Genomic DNA, 24,572 nt, shown 5'->3' with positions numbered 1-24,572 from the left:
TTCATTAGAAAAAGAACTGTTATTTTTCTTAAGTATTGGTGGTTAAAAAGAAACTAAAATTCTTTAAGCCTACTTACGATGACGTCACGGTGACTGTAACAGGGCTCATCTAAGTAACGCTTTAAAAAGTGATAGTGTGACAATTATGACACATCTAGGTTATATTTTGGATATTTATTAATATACAGGTTTTTTTTTTGTTTAAACATCGTTGGATTTCCACGCATTACCCCCTTCAAACGAATTAAACATCCCAACTTATCCAATAAAAATTTATAAATTTCCAATCAACAGCCCCCTTATATAATACCTAAGAACATTTCCATTCCTCACCTTCCTTCCAAACATCAATGGATGGTATTCTAGCCGTGGGTCATTTTTGTGAGTCTCATGGTCCCTGCGTCATTCTATGTACCCAGAGGTGCCAGCAAGAGCCCCAACAGTTTTCACATTGCCTAACAGTTGCAGTCTGCGAAGCATGCCAGTCTCTAGACCTGAAACAGGCCATTGTCAGCAAAGATGATAAGGGATGCTTTGTGACTACACGTACCCCTTTACCGCAGGATCTTGCATTTCTACTCAAACAGGCAGTGATTAGAAGCCTCAGTTGTGAGGTATGTCCTCATCCTGAACCAAAGAAAAAGAAAATGGTTGTTATCTTCCTTTAAAGGAAACTGGCAAAGATGGTGGGACATTATATTTTGGTGATAACGAAAGGGGGCATGTGATAAGCCACATTTTTACTCTGCAGGATTCGTTAGCAAGAGGATTTCAAAGGAAGTACTGCATCATCATGCTAATGAGAGATAAGGTTGACTGATGTTTGGACATACAAAAGCTTGAGTGTAACAGATTTTTGTTTAATTCAGATTCACTTGCTTAATAGTTGGTCCTTTGTAACAAAACACATAAAACAAATATCTGCAGAGCTACAGGAGAAGGCTGCAAATGTTAACAATTTAGAGCAAATGCAAAAATCTCAAAGAGCAGTGAGACAGGCTCAAGCTTCCCCTGTTTGCACTGGGAGGTCCCTGGGTCAACTCACTGGGGAACCTGCAATTTTTGCTCATATTCATCTATGGTTTACCTGGCTTCTTAGCACAGAAACTATAGCAGAGAAGCCCTCAAAAGGCCCAGATATACCTGTAGAGATCAATAACAGTTCAAGGTTAAAGGGGCTTTATAAACAAATGTCTCCAGTTGTAAGTATAAAAATTAATAGATTGGTAATTTGTAAATTCTTAAGATTTGTTATTAAGGTGTTCCGTACAGTGTGCTACTGCTACTTAACAGGAATTAAAGTTGAATCTGATTGTGTTGAGATTGAGCCACTTTTTAGGCAGCTTCTGCCAAAGATGTTTCACTTACCACAATCTGGGGAGGTGTGTCACCTAATCAAAAATAACAAGTCTGTTTTATTTTTCATTTCTTAATTATCCAGTCATATGTTTATAAAAATTTTCAGTGTTTTTGATATAATCTGGAATGGCAAGCTGCCTCAGAAATTACCAACTTTATTGACTTTAATAGAAAGTACCTTATGTGGAGATGATGATCCTTCAGATGCTGTTTTAAACCCACACCTAATGAGTCTAGTAATCCAATGGTTTAACAAAGCCTGTGTGGTCAGTTGGGCTCCAAATGGCCAAAACATTGAACTTTTGGCCAGCCTTGGCATTCAAAAGCAAGACATGCCTCTGCTGTCATATTGGGTGATTCAATGTAGGAATTAATATCAAAAATAAAAACATATATGTACATATATAAAGAGTGCCTGAAATAACTGTATAATGTTTGACCAAAAATTCGTCAACCAAAAATAAGGCGTACTAGGCTAACTTACCTATATCCAACATTGCCTCGTTTTGCCGCTACAAGAAACCAAAGTTCTCAAATCAATATCGTTTTTTTCGAAAGGCTTTTATCGGTTTTCACTAATTAAGAAATTTTTACTATATAAATTATCATAGGTAATATAACAATATAATATATGTGAGCTTATAAATTTAATTATCTTATGAACAATAGCCATAAGCATCGTGTCACAATCCTGCAGTGACATCTTTTCCTTCATCAAATTGTCCAAAATTAGTATTAGACTAACATTAGAATTAATGTCACTTTCGCGGGAAACTAATGAAATTCTATCGCCAAAAGACACTTTATAAAACGATTTAGGTTGTTATAAAGCGCATAGGGACTATAAAAGTCAGATATTTTTCATGACAACTGGCTCACACATTAGTGTTTCAAAATAGGTACCTCCCTTCTTAGAAACTAAAGATAGATCCTATTATTAATAGATATAATTATAATTTTTTTTTCTATTGTTTAATAGGATTGTTGGCAAACACGGTAAATAAAACAACTGATTTATTATGTTTTTTTTTTTAATTTTAATAAGACAACCTCTTTTTTTAACATCTTTTATTTATCCTTTATAAGGCTTTCGAGTTACATAGTCATTGTGATCCAATAAGAATCCTCCAGAGAGATCTTGTCCAGAACTGGGAAATTTTCTTAATAGAACGTTCCTGAAAGATACAGGCAATTATTTTAATATTTCCAATAAATATATAAACATAATTTTACCTCTCAATGGACCTCCTAAAGGCTTTTTTACCATTTATTTTTTTATATCTGAAATTATTAGGAAGTTGATTAGGAATTGGTACTTTGGTATATTCTACAAATCTACTGGGATGTCACCATATTTTTTCTTCTGAATTTTTATGGTTGGCATCTTTGATTAATATTATTTGGATTGAAACTACCAGTTTCCCTAAGGTACCTTTCAATACTCGCGAAAGTTTGATCGTTTGCAACTCGGTGATTTAGATTTTTGTTATGAGACTCTGACGCTCATATCTCCATTTTCCTCACAGAATCCATATACTTGAAACATGTCAACCTTCTCAGCGATAGAATAATGTTCCGTTTGAAGACCAAAAATTATTTCATATACATTAAACTCAACTCCGATCACACCACAGCAAACACTATCGATACGTCCGATACACGGAATATTTATTTTATTGTTGCGTAGGAATTGGAAAGCACAATTTTTTATCAGTATTTTCGTAACAATGATGAATTGCAAGGTACCGTAAATAATTTTTTTGCACAAAAACTGTATGTCTAGTAAAAATTTTACAAGAGATAACAATTTCAAAATAGTTAAATTGTGGCAAGGGAAAAATTAAAGCTATTCATTCAGGGATAACAAAAATACAAACTTTTATCTGCGAATCACGGGTCATTTTTAGTTTTACTACGCTTTAAAAAAATTCCGCTCGCGTCAAAAGACCTCAATCTATCTATAAACTCTTAATTTAAAAATTAGCAAAAATTGACAAACTCATTTAGAATTTATTTTGAAAAAAGTGATATTAATTTGAGAACTTTAACGCCTTGTAATAGCAAAATGAAACAATAATGGATGTAAATGTAAGTTGACGTAAAAGCCTTATTTTTGGTTTAAAAATTTTTTTTACAAGAATTCTAGTCATTTCAAGGACACCTTGCATAATTTTTAAAATCGTTTTACTTGCCTTGTTAAATATATATTTCATTTTATTGGTGATGGTACTGAAAATGTCATTCTGAGGGCGATATATTTTGGGCAGCAGCTAATAAAGTTTCATGTATTTCCTTAGTATAAGTCACTTGAGCCCCTACAGTAGCTAAAAACTGGGGATAGGTTAAGCTATTTTCATTCATTCCCATTGGCTCGCTTCTCATTGGAATAACTGGTACGTTTAAGTAACGATTGCTGCTTTCGGCTTGGGAAAGGCATTTCACTGAAGTTTTCTGTATTTCAAAAAACCAATTTAATTATTGTCTCATTAGATGCAAAGAAACGTTTAATTATACATTACCAGGTGCAACTCAATTTGGTCACAAATTGAATAGAACTCTTCTAAATTTTTGTCAAAACGAGGTAACTGAATATCAGGAGCTTTCCTACAAAATTATTTACATGTACTTATTGGATTCCATAACAAAGACGTAGAACTTACTGAGACCCAGAATCGATCTGACTGTTCTGGCTCAAAGTTTGTGCGGCAGTTTTAATGGTCAACTAAAAATACCATTTATTGTAATTGCTAATTGACTAAAGTAGTTTGTTAAAAATACCGCCAAACTGTCCCTTAGAGGTCCTATAAGGGATTTGATTTTAGAGATATTATCGAGGGCCTGTGGGGACTGTTGTTGACTCTGTTGTTGTTGCATTTGCTGGGCTTGCTGCAGCTGCTGTTGTTGCACCACCTGCTGTTGCTGCATCTCTTGCTGTTGCTGCTTACTGATATTAAATGGTATGTTTTTATCCGCTAGTGAATACATTTTAAAACTTTAAAAAGGGCAAATTGAAAAAACAGAACTAAGAATTAAAATTATCATCAGTTATTGATGTTGTCAAAATAACAACTTTTAGAATATACAGCGGCAAATAGACAAAAACCGGAAATGTCTAACACGTCATGCTATCATTTGTCAATTGTTTGGATTGCTGTCTTACGGAAAGTGAGAGATAAAGAACTACGAAGTAGGGTCTCTTTGTCATACTCATTGCATTAAAGCGGTCATTTGTTGGAGTAATTATTATTCAGTATATTTGACTACTGTTCATTAAATCTGAACGAAACAATTATTGCAGTTTCTTGTTGTATTATTTTTACATTATTAACACGATATTGATAAATACTGCAAAATTAAAATGTGGAATCAGCTGTTTTGTATTCCGTGCAGAACGCCAGAAATTCTTGTTCGTTGGGTGAACACCGTCAAAAACAGAACTGGACGATCAACGTCGTTTAGAATGACCAGTAGATTTTGTCCAGCAATTTATTTTTCATACTGATTATATTACTAATTAATTACTAAGCCTAATAAGGTATTCTTTACATAAAGCTTTTTCGCCAGCCTACATTATGAGAACTGGCGTAAAAATGAAGGGAATGCTAAAAGAACCATTTTACTTTTCGTTTCTTTCGCCGCTCCTTTTTATTTTCTCGGATTATCAGTCGCATAAACTTCCACTTGGGAATAGAAAGCCATATATTCCATCTTTTGTTGATCTTACATAGATTAAATCAATATTATTCGTGAACAACACTATAAAACAGCCTGAATAATTTCAGAAATCTAATTACACATTTAACGTAAATCAACCTCTAAACACAGAACTATCGATTCTTCAACTTATTAATGAGGGAACTCAGTTGTAAATGTATTTCTTTTTTACGGTAATCGAGTTCCTCATGGAACAACAGCTCTAAAGTAGCGATATCTGCCGGGCCGGTCTGTTGGTTTAAAAAATTGTTGAACATCCCGTTCCACAATTGCGCGTTTGCTCCTCTAGGAAGACGGGACGTCGTACCCCATATACCGTCCCTGTTTTTCCGTACCTGGATGTATTCCTGGCACAGTAGCACGTGAGCTGACGCGGCTACGCAATAGATATCTGTGTGGTAACTCCATGGCCGGCCGTCTCGAACCTGTGGTAAAATTTTTTGGAAATTAAATAGAACAAGTGCAGTGATACCTGTTACGTTGGCGAGAAAAATGTGAGTAAAGCCGAGGATTCATGCGTCTCATCTCCGAAGTCCCATTTGCAATGCTCTCCGATCACAATAATTACTGTCTGTATTTACATTTATATTTTTCCTCACTTAGGCATTTTAGACAACTATGATTTTAAAACCAATTTTCTCAAGTTAATTGGGAAAGAGATATTTAGAGCTTCGGATTATGAAACAAACTTACCTCGCAACAGATAAAATCTTCAGTGTTAATAGGACGAGTAAACGCCGCTTTATCAGGAAACATTGTCATATCTATGCTACAACCGAAATCGATTAGCTGCAGCCCAAGTTCATTATTAGGCAGCAATAAAACTAGGAAATTGTCTGGTTTAATGTCTGCGTGGATGATTTTGACTTCGTGCATGGCTTTCACTATTTGCATCATTTGAACGGTAAAGTACAAGGAAACCGTCTCTTTCATTTTCAAGGTTTCGTATTTTAAAGCATTGGCCGTGTCCAACAGTGTTCCATATGGCTCGAAATGGGAGACTAGTATCGAAGCTTGATCGCCTAAAATTCAATATTTTAAGTAGAAGTAAAGCGTAAACTTTGTAGTTTGTAGAAAACGTTTAGAACTACTTTCCTGACAATTAGGCGAACAAATAATCTTTCGTATCAGATTTAATCAGCCATTTGTTTACATTAACTTAAGTAATACAAATGCATATGAGACATATACTTACTAAAATATCCAACAGTAACGTCCATAAATCGATCCCGCAAGGGATGATTTGCCAACCGAGCCTGCAATTCCCTACAGATGTAGAACTCCCACCTGTTGGGAGGCTTCTGATACTTTAAAGCTACAGTGCAGCTCATTTGATGGCTATACGCCTTAAATACTGTTCCGAACTGCCCTTTTCCCAGTAATTTGTCTATTGTATAACTATCCCTACCTGCAATAAAACGGGATGAGGTGGGAAAAGATCCTAGACACAAGATCACTTACCTATAAATACAGATTCTTTCTTAGTAGTTAATCTAGGATTCCCGTCGATCTGAATGTATCCTTGATGATGAACCCCTGGAAACGATACTCTGTCTAACAGTTTTGAAATGAGATTGGCGTTAAACGGATCGGAAGGAACATAATCCAGAGGCCGCGTTACATTAGGCGGGGGAATTTTCCTAACTGGACTTTGTGCTGGGGTCGACTGCATAGGAGAAGCAGGCGGAAGGGCGACCGGCGCCATGTGTGAAGGTAGAACATCTTCCATTAAGTTTCCTGAATTATATGAACATTTTTCGTAACTTCAGAAGTAAATAATTTTTATACAAGGGGCTATAAATTTCGGGAGGATTTAAGACCTCCAAAATTCTGCATAAAGTTCGTTTATGATATAGTTGTCATTACGTGATTCTATACAGGCTGTCCATTTGTGTGCTGTTTTAGCTGCTAATATCAAAATTAAAAAAAAAAAACGGTTTGTTCAAAATGAGCAAAACTGTTATGAACATGTAGTAATCTATTAAAAACTAAAATGTAATTTTAACTTTTCCACTTTGTAGCTCTTATTATTAACTTTTAGTTAGGCAAATATGTCTAAAACGTATTATTTACGTACCGGATCGTTGTAATCACTTTTAAAAACTCTTCTGTAGGGCGATTTAAGAAAAGTAACTACGTAATACTTGCCCAAGAGACTTCTACGCAGTTCCGCATTAGCTTTCATGTTTTGTTCCAAATAGCTGCTGTGTTCTTCTGAAATTGTACCTATTTTATTGTGTTGTTTGTAAAGAGATGATTTTGTTGCAGCTCCACTAGAGCTAGAGGTAGATCTGTAAAAGTGAGTAGATTATTCCGCGGGTGATTATTTTCAAGAAATCTGTGGCGAATATTCAACTTAATTTAAGCATTAAATATACGTACACGTATCCACTTTTTTCTTCTAAAATTATACTTAATCTTTTTTCCTCTAGTTTTCTATCGCTGAAGAGGGCCTTTCGACTATTTTGCAAATCCTGCTCGCTGGCGACATTCATCATATAGTGTTTGTTTTGTGGTGTACTGACCTACAAACAAAAAAAACTCAAAGCTATAATATTTGTGATTGATATGAAACACTTTAATGATTGCCAAAATTTTGTAAGTACTACTCTATTAATTTTGATTTTCAGGAAAATTATATGCTACACCCCTGAAATGGCAATGCTGAACCACAATACTCTCACGATCTTAGTGCCGCTATTGATGGAATCGCATGACACGTGATCAGCTGGCCGATTTACATGCTTGCCAGTGTTAAAAATATTATTTAATTTAATGATAAACAGCTAGCATGAAAAGTTTACAAATTGTATATTGCTGACATGGAGAGCATGCATGGTGCATGGCTTAAAAGCCTTAAACAGATTTTGCTAATTTAATCTCATTTGAAGTATTAGTTTCAACAATCAGTAACACGTCAAAGCAGCTAGTGAAAACCTGGCTGCCGCCTTTGTTTAAATTTAAAAATAATGTTTTCTATTTGCTACCACACTTGAGAATTATTGAATTTGAATAATTTTCAACAGGTTTTATTAATAACAAAAAATAAACAATTATTACTCTGTTGCGCGCTTAAGAAAGTGTTTATCTTTATAGCTTGACTAAAACACCTTGCATTTACCTTCATAGCATTTAAATTAAAATTGAACTGCTGAGTAGTACAAGACGTGTCAAATTCCGCGTCAACGTCTTCATAAGAAGATGAGCTACTATCGGAGAACGGTATTGGGGCCATGGCACGGGCTCCATCGGCAGGCTGGGCAGCCATCGCTCCATCCATACCCCCTCGAGATCCTGTCTCCACCTCGTCCGCGTTTAAAGTCCTGAAGGCAGTTTTCATAGCTTTTCCTGTAGAATAAAAAATTCGACAATGCAATATTTTTCCCCAATCTTCAACACTGTAAGTTTTGGTCTTGATTCGTGTTTTTTTCTTTTCTTTCAATTACCAAAAACTTGCAATTTGGCAGTTCGATGGGAACAAATTGCATAAAACAAAAGAAGTACAGGAATTAAATAATCTGCGAGTTTATAATTAAAATTAAGAAGATTTACCTTTCGGGGCTTGCACCTCTTGGTCCGATTGTTCAAACACAGCGAAAACATTGGAGTTTTGCGGCTGTGGGTCAGGACTAAAGTCCAATAAAAAAGAAGACGATGCAACTGTTTCTGGATCCTCAAAAATCTTTAATTTAGGTGGAGGTAGGGCGCTGTAAACATGAAATACTATACCAACTATATATAAACTTAAAATAGCACTTACCTTAATCTGCGTTCGTTGGTCTTACTAAAAAGGTCCTGCAAGAAATTTTGATGCTCCGCCGCCGACTTCCAAGGACTGTGACTTACCGTTGAAGTCGTTTCGGGCTGAAACGATTGAACGGTTCCAACAGGTGACAGCTGTTGAACACACTGAAGATGTTGGGATTGATTTAAAGCAGGGAATACTTCATTAGTTTCCTGGAAATGAAAATTTGTTTTGAATACTTTCGTGCCTTAAATCAAGGAAAAAACGATTAACCAAAAAAAGAACTTGTTAATTTGAAAAAATTAAAGAAAAATGATTTATTATAATTTATATTTTTTATTCAAAATTGCACCTGCTCCGCTATCTCCATCGGAGGAGACTCCTGCATTACAATAATGCATTCATCATCTTCATCTTCAATATATATGGGTGGATCAACTTGGCAAGGCTCCCCTTGTTCCGCTGAACTCGCAATTTTTTGGTACCTGGCGAAATTAGCCAACCATGAACGAATGAATCGATATTAACAATTTTCGATTGTCGAGTCGGTTCTCTGAATTTGCAGTTATATTTACCTTCTTGCTCTTATTTCTTCCAAAGAAAATTCCATGTCGGGGGCATTCGCATATACTTTATCTTTGGGATAACCGAAAACCACAGTTGGACTTGGTGGATCCGGACAATTCATCAACGTTACTTTCCAATCAGAGAAGTTCTCTAAAGAGGTAGACCGGAAGTTGACTGGGAGACATTTTTTATCGTCATCTTCCAAAACTAAAAAAGAAACGCTAAATATTGATCATGGCACTTCCGAAACTATACATTTTCTTTACAGTTTCCAAACTGTATAAATACATTTATTAAAGAAAACACCAATTAGTCAAGATACCCTACCCGAAAATGCAGAAGATACATGTCTATGATTTGAAAGCACCCGTTTTTTATTTGGCACCGTAGCCCATGGACCAGCCTTCAACGCGTTCTCCTTTGGCGCTTCTTGCAGCTTTGCGACGGTTATTATGCTCATTGGCGCCGCACCACCTATTTGTAAAATACCACAAACGTTCAGTAAACAATAGGCAGGTACAAATTTACTAAATGAAACAAATAACATGCAAATTATATTAGATTTCAGTGATAACTTAGCTATTGGGTAACGAAAGCTTACTCTTTTATGGATATACTTGAAGAAATTTGTAGACGTTAAATACATAATATGAATATGAAATTCGGTTAAAAAGCAAAAAAAAATAAAAGTGGTGAATAACCTTTTAGAGATACCTGAATTTCAAGTGACTTCACACACTTCTGAAATCTAACTTTTGGCTTGATTTCACCACGCTCATTCTCACCTATTAATGACGCAGCGACTTGATCTTCGTGTACTTTTAACTGATAGTTAGAATTCTGGCTGGGATTGGCATGAGAAAATGTGCTCATGCCGTTGGAGACGCCCGACGGAACTCTTACGCTATTCACTCTGCCGCGAAATGAATGAAGAGATGTTAGAGCTTGTCTTTTTTCATGCAAACGGTTTTCGTTTGGCCCAAACAAGACCTGTATGAAAAGAATCGATATTATGTACATATCACCTATTTGGAAGTGCGTGCTATCTGTTTATGTGCAGTTAAGTGATGAATGAATGTCAGTCCGTTATGAACGAGATATTTTCTTTAAAACTGAATTTAAAACTTTTTGAAGACTAAAAATGACACTTAATTCTAAATAAGAATAACATACATGTTCTCCAGTTGCAGTAATTAAATTGCTGTAAGCGGACTCTAGTTCTTCATACGGCTGAGCAAGATTCTTTTTCCCCTCCTCAAATACTCCTTTTGCTTTTTGAAAATCTCCGGCAGCTTCGTAGTAATATGCCCAGGCCTTATAAAAGTCAGCAAGACCACTGCACAAATTCTTTGATTTCATCATCAAATATAACTCTGCAGGGTTAGGGAACATATCAATCTGAAACAGATCGCCATGTGAGCTTCACTTAAATATCTGATGAATGCATTATTCTCTGGTTTGTCATAAATAACGTTTTGGGCTAAGGAAAAGTGGTGCTTATGTTGAAGAACTGTATACAGAACATAAACGAATGTTTCACATTTTAATCGTGGTCTTGGCTTATAATCGTGATTATAAACCCTTAAACCACAGGAGGAAAATTCTGATATCAGTATACTTATTTTGTCCAACATCTTATTTTATGAAACCTATATATGTTATATTCATTAATGTTGCAAAACCGTTAACAAATATGCATTTAAATTTATAAAGCTAGATCTTGAAAAAATCTGTAGTTACTCAAATATGTTGTTTAGTTATCCGCAGCGTGCCTTTCCTAACACCAACTTTTTACTCCATATAAAAAGTAAGGCCAGGCTTTTTATGAGCATTTCAATAAATCTAACAGCCACCATAAATTTTTGAAAATTTGTATTTCATTGAAAAGAAAATGTTACTTAATTTCTTTAATTATCTGCTTTATTTTAGCGCTACTTATGCTCAATTTCATGAGTTTCAATCAAATGCAACTAATGAGCCAACCCCATAGCAAATGTAATAATTAACAATTTTCAATTTATAATTTTATTACTTATTTCATATTCATTGTACCTATTCCTGCATAAACAATAAAAATATTTATACTATTACCCTTTTTTTGATGGTTAAAATGAATATGATAATTTTTTGTCACATGAATTAAAAAAATTATAATTAACTGAATTAGTATAATATTTTTTCATTAACACACTTCATCTGGGCAAGCTGGGCCTTAATGAGTTCATATAATCTACTAAAACTTCATCCATAAAAGAGGTACCATAAAGAAAGATTAGAGTTTTTATAAGCTTTGGCTTACAAACTTGTTGGCATTAAAATGTTAAGAACTGTTTGAATTTTCCCAACCTTTTTCCAATACTAGACTGGCCCTCCTTGAATCTCCTAACTCAAGTAAAAGAAATTTATATGTATGATAATGCGATGTATTCCACACATAGACAGCATTGCAACTCTACTAGATAAATACTGTCATTAATATGTATTTGTTAAATAATTATTAAGTACTTCAGTTGACAATGAGTCATAAAGAATCTAAAAGTGCACCTACTCTCTATTATCTAATTTATCAAAAAGACAGGTTGATATCTAGCTTCTTTTGTTGTCATTGGTATATATATAAAAAGAACTTCCTATATTAAACTGCTTATAAAATATTATCAAATTAAGTAGTGCAAATCAAGTGAATGTGAATGAAACTAGTTCTTATTTTGAACCTTGATGTAGGCAAGTACTCACATATTTAATCCATAATTTACAAAACCTAATATCATTTGTATAGCGGCTATCATCCTCAAACTTTTTAAGGCAGTGTTCAAGTAAAGCAACACAGTTCCCTTCATGGCCATTCTTAGGATAGGCTTGTTCGATCCAAGTTATATACTCATAATAGTTTTCCAGTGGATCATCTCCTTGATAATTCCCTATTAATGCCTCAAATTGCCTAAATTGCCACAAATTTAAAAATCTAACTGGAACCCTTTAAAACCATTCATCTTACTCTTTTTGTTGCTGAAGCTGCATTTGGTATTCAGGATTTGTTTGGGCCTGGAGTGCCATTTCTAGCTGATGTACGTTTCGCCCTCTTCTTAGGGGTTGAATGTTTTCCTTACTCAAATCAAAATCCATTTTGATGTTTCTGAGTTTATGACATTAAATTTCAGCTGTGAAAGGTGGACACAAACAAAAATATAAAGTGACTCGATGGTAGTTTTGCGAATTCGTTTTATTTATCAACCCCAAGAGTAGCGTAGGTGAACTCAAGACAAGTCAGGAATCTCATGGGGCCCCATTTAAACCAGGTTCAACCTGATATACAAATACACCAATTTGACAAATCTTTTTTAACGAGAAAAAGGGATTTGGGACTGTTTCGGAGAAGGGTTTTCCGTTTTTAGCTCTTTACGTTGGCAATAACTACTGACATCAAGTTCAATAATGTTATCCGAGCACTTCGGGCATCCGCCTATCTTACTCTAACTCGTCAAAAGCATTGGCATAAAAGGAGGAAAGAGTGTGGGAATCCCGCTAACTTTAGAACTAGACGATCTAAATATTAATTCGTTTGAATGACTAATGACGCGCTGTCGGCCTTTGCAAAGAGAGGGATAGGCACTTACGCCACTTTAGAACATGTTTTCAAGCCACTAGGGGTGGGTGGAATTGCACCTTGTTCTGAATTAAAACTGATTGAGAATAATATTCACCCTTTACCTAGGGCTCGAATGAAAACCCTTGGTAAGATTTCGAGGACTAATTTGCCACAGTTTCCAGATTTGCGAAAAAAGACCAGAAAAACTACAAAAAAATAAATTATATTTGTGAATTAAGGCTTTGAAAATAAAACAAAAAGGGTTTTTGTATCGTATAGACGTCAGTATTAATTTTTGCGCTTCTTCCCGCTTCGGTTGTGAAGAATATACCACGTTTCAAATGAAAACGTTGAAAAAAAATTGGGAAAATTTATAGGGATATGAAGGTTAATTTCATAGAAACGTAATTAGTGCCTCATGAGATTATGCCGGGTTCAAAACACGCAAAAATCTAATTTTTCAAATTGTGGTTGGATTAACAATCCCGGGAATATCCTGTTTGTATTCGCGTCTCCGAAGTCGCATAATGATTGAGCAGCAGACTTTGATAAAGCTGAAATTGAATTTGACTAAAAATACAAGTGCTAAGGGAATTAAACATTTTTTAGAAAACGATAGGGCTGAAACTGCCCTATAAGAATACTTAGAAGAAATGCGTTTCATGGCGCCACCATTCCCGCACTTGACACCCATAAACAGTTAATCTGAAAAAGGATATTCATATAATTCGCGATAAAAACCTTAGAGCGAAATCCTTGATGATGACTCCTCAAGCACTTATCGCACACGTGAAATAATTGGTGAAGTTTCATTAACGACTTGTGCACTTAGCGTGACAGACTTTTATTGGAGCTCGTACTCACCAACAATTTTCTACAAGCAAGAGTGAGATGGACTTAGACAACTTCGCTTCAGCGCTCCTTTTCCACTTGCCAAATTGGTGTGTCAAAACGTCAAAAAAAGGAAATTAAAAAAAAATCGCAAATGAGGCGGAAAGTAAGGAGACAAATTGGTGCACAATCACAATAAGGTAAAAAAACATAAAGTTACTCATAAAAATGCGAAAAAGAAAATAATATATCCCTACTGAAAGTTGTATAAATTTAAATATGAAATGGAGAATTAACGTATAAGGAGTATTATATAAATTTAAAGATAAATCAAGATTAGCTTATCTGCAAACATAGAGCAGAAAACACAAGTTTTTCAAATACATCACAACTGATACACAGCCAAATAAGTTATTCAAGTCCCGAATTAAGTAAGTAGCTCAGTTCTAGTAAGCTGATTATAATTGCAATATATCATATTAAAATTAAGAATACAGGTCAGGGTAATGAATAGATGAGAAATAAAATACCCGAAAAGAATCAATTGTGTTCTAGGATATTGCTTTCTCACCAGAACTTTAGGCATTGCAAACTCCTGCACTAAATCACATATAACTTGCTAAACAATACAACATAATGTATCACCTCATGTCCTCAGGGAAATACCTTCCTTGGCACAACACAATTTATCTAGACAATGCATGTTTCCTCCTTAGAATGAGGTCATGGTCAATATTTATTTGCTAGATTTACAAGCTTTTATCAAAAATAAAGGTTCAAATGAATTTAAAATGGAAATCTTATAAATCATTTATAAATGATAACGATCTATATTTAGGTGTAACAAATACCATGGAACCAAGGATTTTATCAGTGCAAAGCCATGTGGTGTCAGGGTATGTTGGAAACAAAAGCGCCGTTTTCCCAATGCAGGTAAATCTTGATGTTGTCTTAAGGGATCGGTAAAATTTTCAGATTATTGCACTAGATCCTCTATGTTTTCCAGTAATTAAGCTTAAAATATAGCTATGGAGTTAAAAGTAAATTCGGCAAAAAAGTCTATTTTCCTTCACGCGAAAATCACCCAGTGTTAGTAATGAAATTCCCTAAAAGTATAAATAAAATGAGATATAACTTGAAAGCAATACCAGCAGTTGAATATTAAAGTAAACCTCAATGATACAACGTGTCAGAATAATGTATGATTTCTTTCTTGTAGCTTTTGGGATATGACGTAGATTACATAAACTCGGTACAATTTTCAAATCATACAGGTTACAAGAGTATGAAGGGTCAAGTTATCACTGAAAAAGAGCTTAGAGAGCTTATTGACGGTTTGAAAGACAACAATATTGACCAATACACTCATCTGCTCACTGGTTACATTGGCTCACCCAAATTTTTGAAAGAAATAGTCGCCTTGTATAAACACCTAAAGAGCGTCAATCCTAATCTTGTTTATGGTATGTACCACCAAAGTTTACTTACATATATGAGAGCTTTGGTTTAACAATGTAACTCTTTAATTTATGCGAAAAGCCTTAAAAACTGGAAGTTTTGAAATATTCACATCACGGAAGAAGACTAAATATTCTTAAAACTGTACTGATGTGATTTATAATGATTTATATTTCTGTAGTATGCGACCCTGTTATGGGCGACAATGGCCATATGTACGTCCCGAAAGAACTTTTACCTGTATACAAAGAAGCAATTTTACCTATTGCAACGATTTTGGTTCCAAATTTATACGAAACTCAGCTTTTAACCGACATGAAAATAGAGAGTGAGAATGATGTGTGGGAAGCAATTAACGTATTGCATGGGAACGGAATTGAAACAGTTTGTGTTTCATCAGCAGAACTGCCGGCCACTCGAAACGAACTACTTGTATTTGGCAGTTGCAGAAAAGGTAGGTGTTATGTAAACTTTGATAAGTAAAAAATTCAAGAAGTGGAACTGGTCACTTTCATCCACCCTTAAGTTCATTTAAATTTGCCATTCAATATTCTAAATTTAGTATATTATACACCTAACAGTGTATTATCGGACGAGCATATAATTACAGATATTGTGTTGCAGGAACCCCAGTCAAACTAAAAATGCAGATCCCAAAGATTCCAGCAGTTTTTACAGGAACTGGTGATTTATTTAGCGCCTTAATGCTTTGCTTCATGGAGCAATCAGGATCTGACTTGAAAAAATCAATAGAAAAAACTGTCGCAGCTTTGCAAGCTGTTTTGCAACGGACTTACGAATATGCTAAAGGTAAGAATACACTTTTCGTTTTCATGCTCGTGCTTTGTGTTCAAATGCACATTGTGTGTATCATCTAACGAATTTTTAATTTCTTGGCAGGAAAAGATGCAAGCCCACGACATGTGGAACTGAAACTAATCCAAAGTAGGGAAGATATTTTACACCCTGAAGTGGTGTATAAAGCCACCATTGTTGCGGGTCCCGTTCTCTCATAAGGGCCTGTCAAGTACAAAAGTTGAGTGCGTCGTCAGCGCAAGAAGCACTGTGTATAAAATTATAAAAAATATATATTAGAATAACTAACATGGCATTAAAGGTTATATATAGAGCGAAGAAACCTCAGAATCATTTTGCGAAGCTCTTTAGGTACGTTCAGAGTTGTCTGCATTATCAAGGGTGCTCTCACGACTGTATATGGATAAAAAAGCATTAAAACTCTAATTATAGTTGTAAATATTTTTATAAAAAATGTCTTCCAAGATGTGATTGATGTTTATTATGGAATTTCTAGATTAATGATAGCTGAAAATATTATTTTTCATTTGTTGGAACACTGCTATTGGATAAGAGTAATAGCTATTGCTGATGTATGTATATTTTGTGCAGAACTTTTTTATAAATTGTTAGAGATTTAATAGTTTAATAATTAGTTAATTAGTTGATTATGTATCTTTTTCATTGAATAAAGTTCCATAACAGAAAGAATTGTTTCCAACAATTTATCAATTTTTCCCAGTGTTTTCTGCATACATATATCGATTAAAAATTTTCACATAAACATCGTTCATAGCTGAACTGTGGCCGATCCACGGACGCAACGATCGACATTATCATGAAATATCAATAAAGACGTATAATATTCGAGCTTAGAAGATGAGAATAGAGAAAATGATGTACTGTTTCGGACATTCATAACAGCATGAGCAAGATGTACGGTGATGAAAGTATTGGGGAATGGTGCGGGGACCGGCGTCTCTCTTTATTGTGACAACAATGTGAAACATATTGACAAAAATTGATGAGAGTAATAAATTTTTCACATCATATATTTAAAAATTACCTAAGGCCTAAACATTATAAAACCTATTTTGTGCCACAGGCCGCATGTAATTTAACCTAAAGTCGTACTATTCACAATGTTTTCCACTCCACATTACAAATTATTTTCATCCTTCGTTCTCTTAACATATTTTTTTTGTCTCTCAGTTTTATCAAAATTTCTTAATTTTACATAAAATAAAATCAGACGCGTAAAACATTATTACACATATTTAGCTGAAAGGGAATAAAAATAAAATAAACAAAGCGGCAATTATCGTCTTTAAATTAAAGGAACACAATCATAATAAAATTTATAGGGGACTATTGTATTATTTTACAACTGATTGAACGTTGAATGCAAAAATAAATTAATTTCTTAATCATAAAAACATGTATCACCTTACTGGATGCTGGGACTATCTGTACCGCTGCTGTTGTTGGCGTCGGAATTAGCAGACGCTAACTGTTCTGCTTTCGTCGTTTTTTTGGACGATTTCGACAGACTGGCTACCTGCTTTAACAGTCCTGATATACGTTTATTTAAGGTCTCGACTTTATCATCATGTTCCTTCTGGTTCGTCTTCATTTTAACTCGGAATTCGGTTTCCGTGGTGAAGTGTTTGGCTTTGAGTTCAGTTATCTTGAAAGGCGAATGAGATTCTAATTTTTTTGTATCACAACACTCAATTTGCAGGGGAATATGGTATAGATTTAGATTATTCCATATTCTCCTGTAAATGAAAATCAGGAAAAATCCTAATATTTGAGCCTATCAATGGCCTATCTAAAAGGACTATACGAAACATGCTTTTCGCCCCCTTTTTTGGTAAGTGAGACACTAATCTATGGAGGAGAAATGGAAGAAAGTGATAGCACCCTGACCTCTATTGGCAAACGATCGAATCGCGAATTATCATATGTCACGCATAATTTAATATTTATTTTTAAATTTTACTTCATATGTAGCTATTTACCATTTAGAGTTTCAGCTCTTCTAAGCACTATATGTTTGCGATGAAAATGTGTATATACACGAAGCATCTCTTTGACGAAATAACACCATAGAAACACTAATGCATGGTGAACTTTTGGAGAAGAAACGGGGCCATTTTTGGTAGTATGCCGGTAATTACTAGCTACCTTCATTCTTTTCCAGGTTATTGATCCGTGTGAGTACCATTACAGTATACCTTGCGTAATTAGCGGGGGCAAAAACGACTAAACGACGATTCATTCACCATAAATAACAATCTAAAGGGGATAGATCTGGTGAACGTGCTGGCCAACGTGCGTTTTTATTGTTTGAAACGAAACATTGAATTTCTAATATCACAACGCCGCGTTGTAGATGAGGAAAAGGTTCCGTTTAAATTTTAAAACCGCATATTCTTGAACTCCAAATTGTGCAATTTTGCCTTAATTTAATCGGTAACGATGGTTACCAAGAGGGACCCCCTGTATATTGCGAATCGTTATGACCCGTTGCAAATAATTATGAAAATAAAAACCAAAAATGTACCGTTTTATCTTTAGACAGCAACTGGGCATCCTTTTGTGTAATTTGCTTCTTGAGACTGGCGATTTGCTCTTTAAGTTGCGTCATGGCGACGACGTGATCGGAACTGTTTGGATCCAGATCACCTCTAGCACCAGGGGCAGCATTTCTTGCTACCTTATTTGGGGGCTGGTCCTCCGGGGCTGGCATCTTCGTGACATCTGGCCTGTTCGGTCGCTTGTTGTGACTGCGTAGTCTGGAAATAAAAATTACCATGTTAAAGCTTTTATTGTTCAGAGTGTTAAGTTCAGAAATTTAAGCTGTTTTAGAATAAAAATGATTATTTTAAGAATAATTAATTAATGAGGAGTTAATTAATGAATAATCCGTCACAGACGTAAAGAACCTAGTTACGAAAATGAATTGAAACACTATATATTGTTTGCAGAAAAATATTGTATTTTATTCGGATTATAGGTGGTATAAGTACTGTCGAGAAATATATCTCCCGACCACAAGGATCTGCTGAATGAATCATACAATGTCAATATCAAACAACATATAGATACTGTAAATATTTATAAGAGCATTATGTAGTTTTCTATAAAAATGCACCACGTCCATTCCAAGCATTAACACGTGCCTTTAATATACAGAAAACTATTCATTAATAACCCCCACTCATGTACGATTTTTATTAATGCATGATTTTGGGCAGGTTGTGATTGGTCTGAGGCGCTAGACTGTGGCCATGACTACCTGCATCTGTCCAATCGCAACACCTATGTTTAACACGTGATCGACGTCGGTCACTTCTGAAGGTTTCAACAGAAGACGGTTACGGTAAGATTGTGCAGAATGCCTCATAGGAATGTCGATCTAAGGTTAGTATACAGCTATATCGTTCTTTCGCTTACAAAGTTGGATATTTTTACTTAGACAACTTCACAGAAACATTGAAGAATCATATAAGAATGGCGACTTTGAATTTTTTACTATATTTTTGCCCAATCACCGTCCGGTTCAAATCGATTTCCATAATCGATATTTTCGATAAATAAACAGTCCTACAAGACCCTGGTGGGAAACGAAGTACCTTTGGGCTAGCGTACTTCGATAGAAATGTTTGATATCTTGGTGTCAACCAGCAATCTTGAGCAACATTTCTATTCTCAATCGTACGATATTGTCGTTGAGGATACGGAAGGTTCATGTTGGTCTCTATGTTGGTTAAAGAATCATAGAAGATTTTCAAACGACTGAATTTTGGAATTTAGAGTAGCTATGAACACGTCAATATAGGTACTTTCATTTGTTTATATTTAGTACTTTCGTAGTTTGGTGTTTTCAGAAGCTTTAAATGATTTTCGCAAGGATCTAAAATCATCGTGAGATATATAGGGTGTTCCATATGTAAGGAGAAGGTGTTTGGTTCATGGTGGATGATACTGATGAACAAAATAAAAATTACTTTAGGAACCGAAGAGGCAGTGTTGCCATGTCTATAAAAATATATGACATTTTAGGTCTTTTTGACTTTCAGCTGAAAACTTCATTTTCATTGGCACGTAAGCGAAAAGGTTATAAACATTAACCACCTCTCGGAGACACTCAATATATGGCAAAATTTGTATTTCCATATACACGGTTCCCTACTAGTGCGTGGATGATTGCTCCTAAAAACAACACGAATTGTAACTTTCGACGTGGATGAATGTTCGATGTGGGTCCATTTCTAAACTACATATACCTTACACAGGGTGGCCACGTAAGGTTGAGTTTTTTTAAAAGGCAACACCGCATTTTTCGACAACGTTACATCGGCCTCGAGTCCGATTTTTCACTCACGCCACTTAGTGACAAAATTCAACATTAATGATGGCCACGTGGCAACAGTCACCTGCGCATTAGATATCCCATCGTAGCAGCTGTTTTATTCTAAAATTAATTATGCATGTAGAAAATTTTACGTTATGGAAAAAATTGAAGGAAAATACGAAAAAATGCGGAATCAGAAGTTTTGCTTTTGCTATTGTTGTAGCTACTATTAATCAACGCATCAAAGGAAATGGCGTTGCGACCTTCATATGATTCACCAATATCCACCTTTAATATTTTTTTCAATTCATTTGAGTCTAATTCTATGACACGATTACTCGGACCTAGCTGCATGAATGTCGGTTCAACTGAACCAGAATTACTCTTTATGAAGTGAACTTTGACTTGAGACACTTGGCATTCTTGTGCGGTGAATCAAGTACTATGTGTGATGCGGCTGAGCCGATTTCCATGCAATTGGCTCAGAACCGCTTCAAATGACGAAAGTCCCATGGATGGAAACCAAGTACTAGAGATATTCTTTGAAGAAAGCTGTAAAAACGCGTTAAGTAGACCATTAAGATGAACGGTTCTTGTATAATAAACTTATATTTCATGTAAATACCATCAATCATTCTAGGTATCTAAGAATATTTAGGGTGTCCAAATAAAAAAGTGCAACTTTATGTGACCACTCAGTAATACCGGGACTTATAGCCCAAAAATACGTCCACAGTTCACGTCTATAGATGATCAAAATATTATTTTGATGTCGTTTCGCATTTAGGAGCAATCCTCCGGCGATACTGCAGACGGACACTGCTCGTAGCGGACCCTGTACACTGCCAAACTGAACTTTTTATGTAAAATTATAGTTTCGCACCATCCTTGAAACATTTTGACACTGTCCAACGATGAAGTTTAAAAATCTGTTAAGGGTTCCAAACAATCATTATTGAGACCTGTAAAATGCCCCTGAAAAGAAAACGCCACAGGTGCCATCGGTTCCAGGGTAACTCACTTTCCTTCCTTGTGCTTTTTGTGCATTGCAGATATTTTAAGATGGGCTCTCCTCTCGGCGTCCCCCTGTTTAGTCTTGGCTAGAGCCCTCTTAAAAGACAGAGTGCAGAGCCAACACAATAGCTTCCCATCCACCTAAAACCAATAGAACCTTCGCCTTCAAAGAATTGCAAATCCTTGGGAGCTATTTACCTTTTTATCATCGTCTTGCCTATCAAAGGCACATTTCTGTTTACATTGCTCGCAATTCACTGGGGGACCATATTTAATTTCCGAGTTGGTGCATCTTTGACATTTATTTCCTATAAATGCCGCTATAATGTTGCAGTATTCGCAAGCGGTGGGTTTTCCATAAGCTTTCACGTTCTGTTCGCACTTTTTGCAAATTGTACTAGTGTTACCTTTAGACGTTTGTTGAAATTCCGAACGACAATACGTGCATTTAACTACTGGAAATGCACCGCGACATTCCTGTTTGGAGAAGGAGAAACAATGTGAAAGGGTATGCTGTATATCATAAATAGTGGAGTTACTGACGATGGGAGAAATGGTACATATACACCAGGGTTGTGAACTACATTATTATCGTCAAGTTTAAATCCTGGAGCGCGCACGCTGAGGGATCTAAGACGTGAGGATCGAAGATATTTCACAACAGCACATAAAATTTTTCCCACTACTAGATTTAATTAGTTTGTAAAATTCCAATAAAGTTACTTTGATTATGCATAAATTGACTCAAAACGATAGAGGCTCTCGGATCACAATTTCAAGGGTGACGTGTCATTTGACTGTGATTTCCATGGCAACGAGGACGCTCGTCTCATAGTAATGATGATGCTAGGTAAATAATAGTAGTGGAAAAAATTAATTATTGTTTATTTTGTTCAGGCATCATAAAATATTCAAATTTAAACACAGACGTTTACATACACAGGTTTTGCTAAAAATACGAAAAAAATTCCTGTAAACATAGGTCAGGCAATAGTTCGTTACCAAAATACAGGGGCTTAAAGGTTAACATACTTCTCAATCTTTGACTTATAGCATTTAAAGTGTACAAGCTACTTTCTTCAAATTTGTGACGAAAAACCATATTAAACAATAGACTTTCCTCCCAAGTCCGGCAAATTGTCTTTTTACTATATTTGCACCTATGTTATTGGAAACAGTCCAATTAGGCAAGGAGTAACATAAAAACATGCATAAAAATATCAGCAATAATTGGCATTTAAATTACGGTCTTCTGCCAAAAAATCACGTTGAAAAACAAATTAAAATATAATTATTTTTCTCATGTGAAAGGATCGAGAGTGGGAGACATTGGAAAAAAATTATAATTTAACAAAACATTTGGGTCTAAAGGTTCCCGTGAATTATAGACAGTAGTCGGCCGGCAGTTCGAATCGAATTGTGATGTTTCAAATATGAACTTCAGAATTTTTTTTATAAGACACCTTATATACAGTATGGACTAAAAGTAATGAATAATGGATATTTTCCATAAACTAAGTCTAGAAAAAATTGTGTCAGAGAAGTAAAATAAAATATACTAGAAATTGTATAAACAATATGTATAGAGTCAATGTTCTTTATTTAGGAAATATTCCATCATATTCAATAAATTTACTAGGGTAAAAGCGAGTCTGTTTCTGCTGCATCCAGGGATGAAGAGTACTAACCTGAACCAACCACAAGGGAATCTGAAGCTAGCAACTGTGCAAAGCACTACAAAAACCTTCTACTTTAAATTTAAATACTCTTTTTTCAAGTAAATTATCTATGGGTCTGAATGGGTATTACTAGTGACATTTTGCAAACATTAGGACATCACTTGCTTTTGGCATTTAATAGTAGCCTGAAGTTCTGCCTCTAGTTCCTGGAGCCAGCATTAGGCTGAAGCCTTGATATTGCACCTCTTATCATTTTTACTTAGTATCAAAATTCTTTTAAACCACAAAACTATTGCCTTGATTGCATGATTTGTCTCTCATTTAAGCAAGTCTGTATCAATTACTGTTTACAAGATCTCCATGCAGGACCTCCTTATCATAGACACATTGTATTCTAAACAGTAAATGTAACCCCACACAGTCTTCCAAGCGAAAAAATGCACACATTTTACACAACATTGTATATATAATCAGTGGGCGTCCATTAACATACATGGGATGGCTAACCTGTGAAGTACAATAGAACTGAATACACACTGGACCTCACATTTCCTTTGTATTGTTTCATTTGATTGGTGGAACACCTTCATAAGCATTACACCAATTGGAAGTGCTGCATGTGCAATCAAGTAATTTGATGGGCTACCTCTTACAAGATCACTTGGAATGATCAGTATATCTGGGATGGAGCTATGATCAAATTTTCAAAACAATTCTCTCAACAGTTTGTAAAGGAACATCTAATGTTATGTAGAGTAGATGACATCCTATATATCTCAGGACTTTGCAATTACTTACATTGGATGTTAGTGATGAATAGCCATAACTTTGGCATTAAATGATGGAAGTTGTAGTCACATATTGCAGTAAAGATCCATTGGATGTTACAGCATCATACGCATAAGGGTTATTAGGATCCAGAAGTTAAATGACATCAAACAATTAAACTAAAGAGTATGTTTCACACAAGAACCCATTTCCCAGTGAATACAAAATACTCATAGATAAACAAAAATAAAATGCCTGAACAAAACAAACAATTCACCATTGAATACAGGGCATCAAAGTGTTTTTTCAAAGTGAATTTCTACTGGTTTGGGACCTGGAGCTTTGGGATATTGCACAATATTTTCCAGAAAAGACCTTATTGAATCGATAGAAAAACGTAATAAAACCGGTATAATTTCCTATTAAAATTTAATAATTTTCTTAAAGTAGGGGTAAAAATGCCAAGGAACTCACTTTGCAAAGCTGTTGACCTGCTGACAATTCCTCGAAAGGGAAACGGGCAAAACAACGAGAACACGCGAATAAAGCAGGAGCACTCATATTTGGTTGATTTCTTGTTTTTAACTATTACAAAGTCTTTTTTATTAAATTTTATTTACAGCGAAAAACTTTTATGTCGTTTTCCGAAACCGAATGCCTAAGGACGATCGCGGTTGCCAGCTCTTGAAACCA

At 35.2% G+C, this 24,572-nt stretch overlaps 5 protein-coding genes across 8 annotated transcripts; 2 read left to right on the top strand and 3 right to left on the bottom strand.

The window, feature by feature from the left end:
* Window positions 1–81: 81 nt before the first annotated feature.
* On the top strand, window positions 82–2,379 carry BHD (Birt-Hogg-Dube). Of its 2 annotated transcripts, none has more exons than XM_066303004.1 (5): window positions 82–614; window positions 752–811; window positions 870–1,202; window positions 1,260–1,408; window positions 1,466–2,379. In XM_066303004.1, exons 1-5 carry the CDS (start codon window positions 351–353, stop codon window positions 1,731–1,733), a joined length of 1,074 nt encoding a protein of 357 aa, XP_066159101.1. In that variant the 5' UTR covers window positions 82–350; the 3' UTR covers window positions 1,734–2,379. The 2 variants fall into 2 exon arrangements, with proteins under 2 accessions (XP_066159101.1, XP_066159100.1); XM_066303003.1 differs by having other exon boundaries at window positions 671–811.
* A 1,172-nt stretch (window positions 2,380–3,551) lies between these two features.
* On the bottom strand, window positions 3,552–4,492 carry LOC136350884 (mediator of RNA polymerase II transcription subunit 29-like). The gene is made up of 4 exons (XM_066303022.1): window positions 4,138–4,492; window positions 4,020–4,081; window positions 3,879–3,963; window positions 3,552–3,810 (listed from the first exon to the last, which is right to left on the bottom strand). The coding sequence occupies exons 1-4, from the start codon at window positions 4,342–4,344 to the stop codon at window positions 3,598–3,600; spliced, it is 567 nt and encodes a 188-aa protein (XP_066159119.1). The 5' UTR covers window positions 4,345–4,492; the 3' UTR covers window positions 3,552–3,597.
* A 548-nt stretch (window positions 4,493–5,040) lies between these two features.
* Window positions 5,041–13,158, bottom strand: Bub1 (Bub1 kinase). Its single transcript, XM_066302967.1, has 16 exons — window positions 12,384–13,158; window positions 12,122–12,326; window positions 10,559–10,783; window positions 10,171–10,375; window positions 9,713–9,859; window positions 9,394–9,592; window positions 9,171–9,303; window positions 8,834–9,030; window positions 8,626–8,780; window positions 8,195–8,421; window positions 7,456–7,598; window positions 7,222–7,364; window positions 6,535–6,810; window positions 6,269–6,481; window positions 5,767–6,095; window positions 5,041–5,498 (listed from the first exon to the last, which is right to left on the bottom strand). The coding sequence occupies exons 1-16, from the start codon at window positions 12,509–12,511 to the stop codon at window positions 5,187–5,189; spliced, it is 3,237 nt and encodes a 1,078-aa protein (XP_066159064.1). The 5' UTR covers window positions 12,512–13,158; the 3' UTR covers window positions 5,041–5,186.
* Pdxk (pyridoxal kinase) lies at window positions 12,061–16,769 on the top strand. Of its 3 annotated transcripts, none has more exons than XM_066303011.1 (6): window positions 12,061–12,109; window positions 14,644–14,738; window positions 15,025–15,268; window positions 15,445–15,717; window positions 15,888–16,073; window positions 16,164–16,769. In XM_066303011.1, the coding sequence occupies exons 1-6, from the start codon at window positions 12,076–12,078 to the stop codon at window positions 16,277–16,279; spliced, it is 948 nt and encodes a 315-aa protein (XP_066159108.1). In that variant the 5' UTR covers window positions 12,061–12,075; the 3' UTR covers window positions 16,280–16,769. The 3 variants fall into 3 exon arrangements, with proteins under 3 accessions (XP_066159108.1, XP_066159109.1, XP_066159110.1); XM_066303012.1 differs by lacking the exon at window positions 12,061–12,109 and adding an exon at window positions 13,789–14,005; XM_066303013.1 differs by lacking the exon at window positions 12,061–12,109 and adding an exon at window positions 14,023–14,236.
* Window positions 16,770–17,092: 323 nt separating this feature from the next.
* LOC136350874 (protein FAM76A) lies at window positions 17,093–24,564 on the bottom strand. Its single transcript, XM_066303009.1, has 5 exons — window positions 24,354–24,564; window positions 21,631–21,909; window positions 21,440–21,573; window positions 18,625–18,856; window positions 17,093–17,745 (listed from the first exon to the last, which is right to left on the bottom strand). The coding sequence occupies exons 1-5, from the start codon at window positions 24,438–24,440 to the stop codon at window positions 17,506–17,508; spliced, it is 972 nt and encodes a 323-aa protein (XP_066159106.1). The 5' UTR covers window positions 24,441–24,564; the 3' UTR covers window positions 17,093–17,505.
* Between the last annotated feature and the right edge of the window lie 8 nt (window positions 24,565–24,572).

Source organism: Euwallacea fornicatus, chromosome 4, assembly GCF_040115645.1.
Source record: "Euwallacea fornicatus isolate EFF26 chromosome 4, ASM4011564v1, whole genome shotgun sequence".
NCBI classification, from domain to species: Eukaryota; Metazoa; Arthropoda; class Insecta; order Coleoptera; family Curculionidae; genus Euwallacea; species Euwallacea fornicatus.
The sequence above is the reverse complement of the archived record's forward strand: the minus strand, read 5'-3'. Positions and strand labels throughout refer to the sequence as shown.

Coding starts and splice junctions, on each gene's coding strand:
- BHD (XM_066303003.1), top strand. CDS start 351: ATGGATGGTATTCTAGCCGTGGGTCATTTTTGTGAGTCTCATGGTCCC. Junction 615..670: donor TTAGAAGCCTCAGTTGTGAG/GTATGTCCTCAT, acceptor CTTCCTTTAAAG/GAAACTGGCAAAGATGGTGG. Junction 1,203..1,259: donor ATAAACAAATGTCTCCAGTT/GTAAGTATAAAA, acceptor TTTGTTATTAAG/GTGTTCCGTACAGTGTGCTA.
- LOC136350884 (XM_066303022.1), bottom strand. CDS start 4,344: ATGTATTCACTAGCGGATAAAAACATACCATTTAATATCAGTAAGCAG. Junction 4,082..4,137: donor CTCTAAGGGACAGTTTGGCG/GTATTTTTAACA, acceptor TGGTATTTTTAG/TTGACCATTAAAACTGCCGC. Junction 3,964..4,019: donor CAGATCGATTCTGGGTCTCA/GTAAGTTCTACG, acceptor ATAATTTTGTAG/GAAAGCTCCTGATATTCAGT.
- Pdxk (XM_066303011.1), top strand. CDS start 12,076: ATGAAACTAGTTCTTATTTTGAACCTTGATGTAG. Junction 12,110..14,643: donor TATTTTGAACCTTGATGTAG/GCAAGTACTCAC, acceptor ATCTATATTTAG/GTGTAACAAATACCATGGAA. Junction 14,739..15,024: donor GCGCCGTTTTCCCAATGCAG/GTAAATCTTGAT, acceptor TCTTTCTTGTAG/CTTTTGGGATATGACGTAGA.
- Bub1 (XM_066302967.1), bottom strand. CDS start 12,511: ATGGATTTTGATTTGAGTAAGGAAAACATTCAACCCCTAAGAAGAGGG. Junction 7,599..8,194: donor TTAATTTAAATGCTATGAAG/GTAAATGCAAGG, acceptor TTTTGTTTGTAG/GTCAGTACACCACAAAACAA. Junction 6,482..6,534: donor GAAAGAATCTGTATTTATAG/GTAAGTGATCTT, acceptor GTTTTATTGCAG/GTAGGGATAGTTATACAATA.
- LOC136350874 (XM_066303009.1), bottom strand. CDS start 24,440: ATGAGTGCTCCTGCTTTATTCGCGTGTTCTCGTTGTTTTGCCCGTTTC. Junction 21,910..24,353: donor CAGGTCAACAGCTTTGCAAA/GTGAGTTCCTTG, acceptor TTCTCCAAACAG/GAATGTCGCGGTGCATTTCC. Junction 17,746..18,624: donor TGCTGTCTAAAGATAAAACG/GTACATTTTTGG, acceptor TCGCCTTTCAAG/ATAACTGAACTCAAAGCCAA.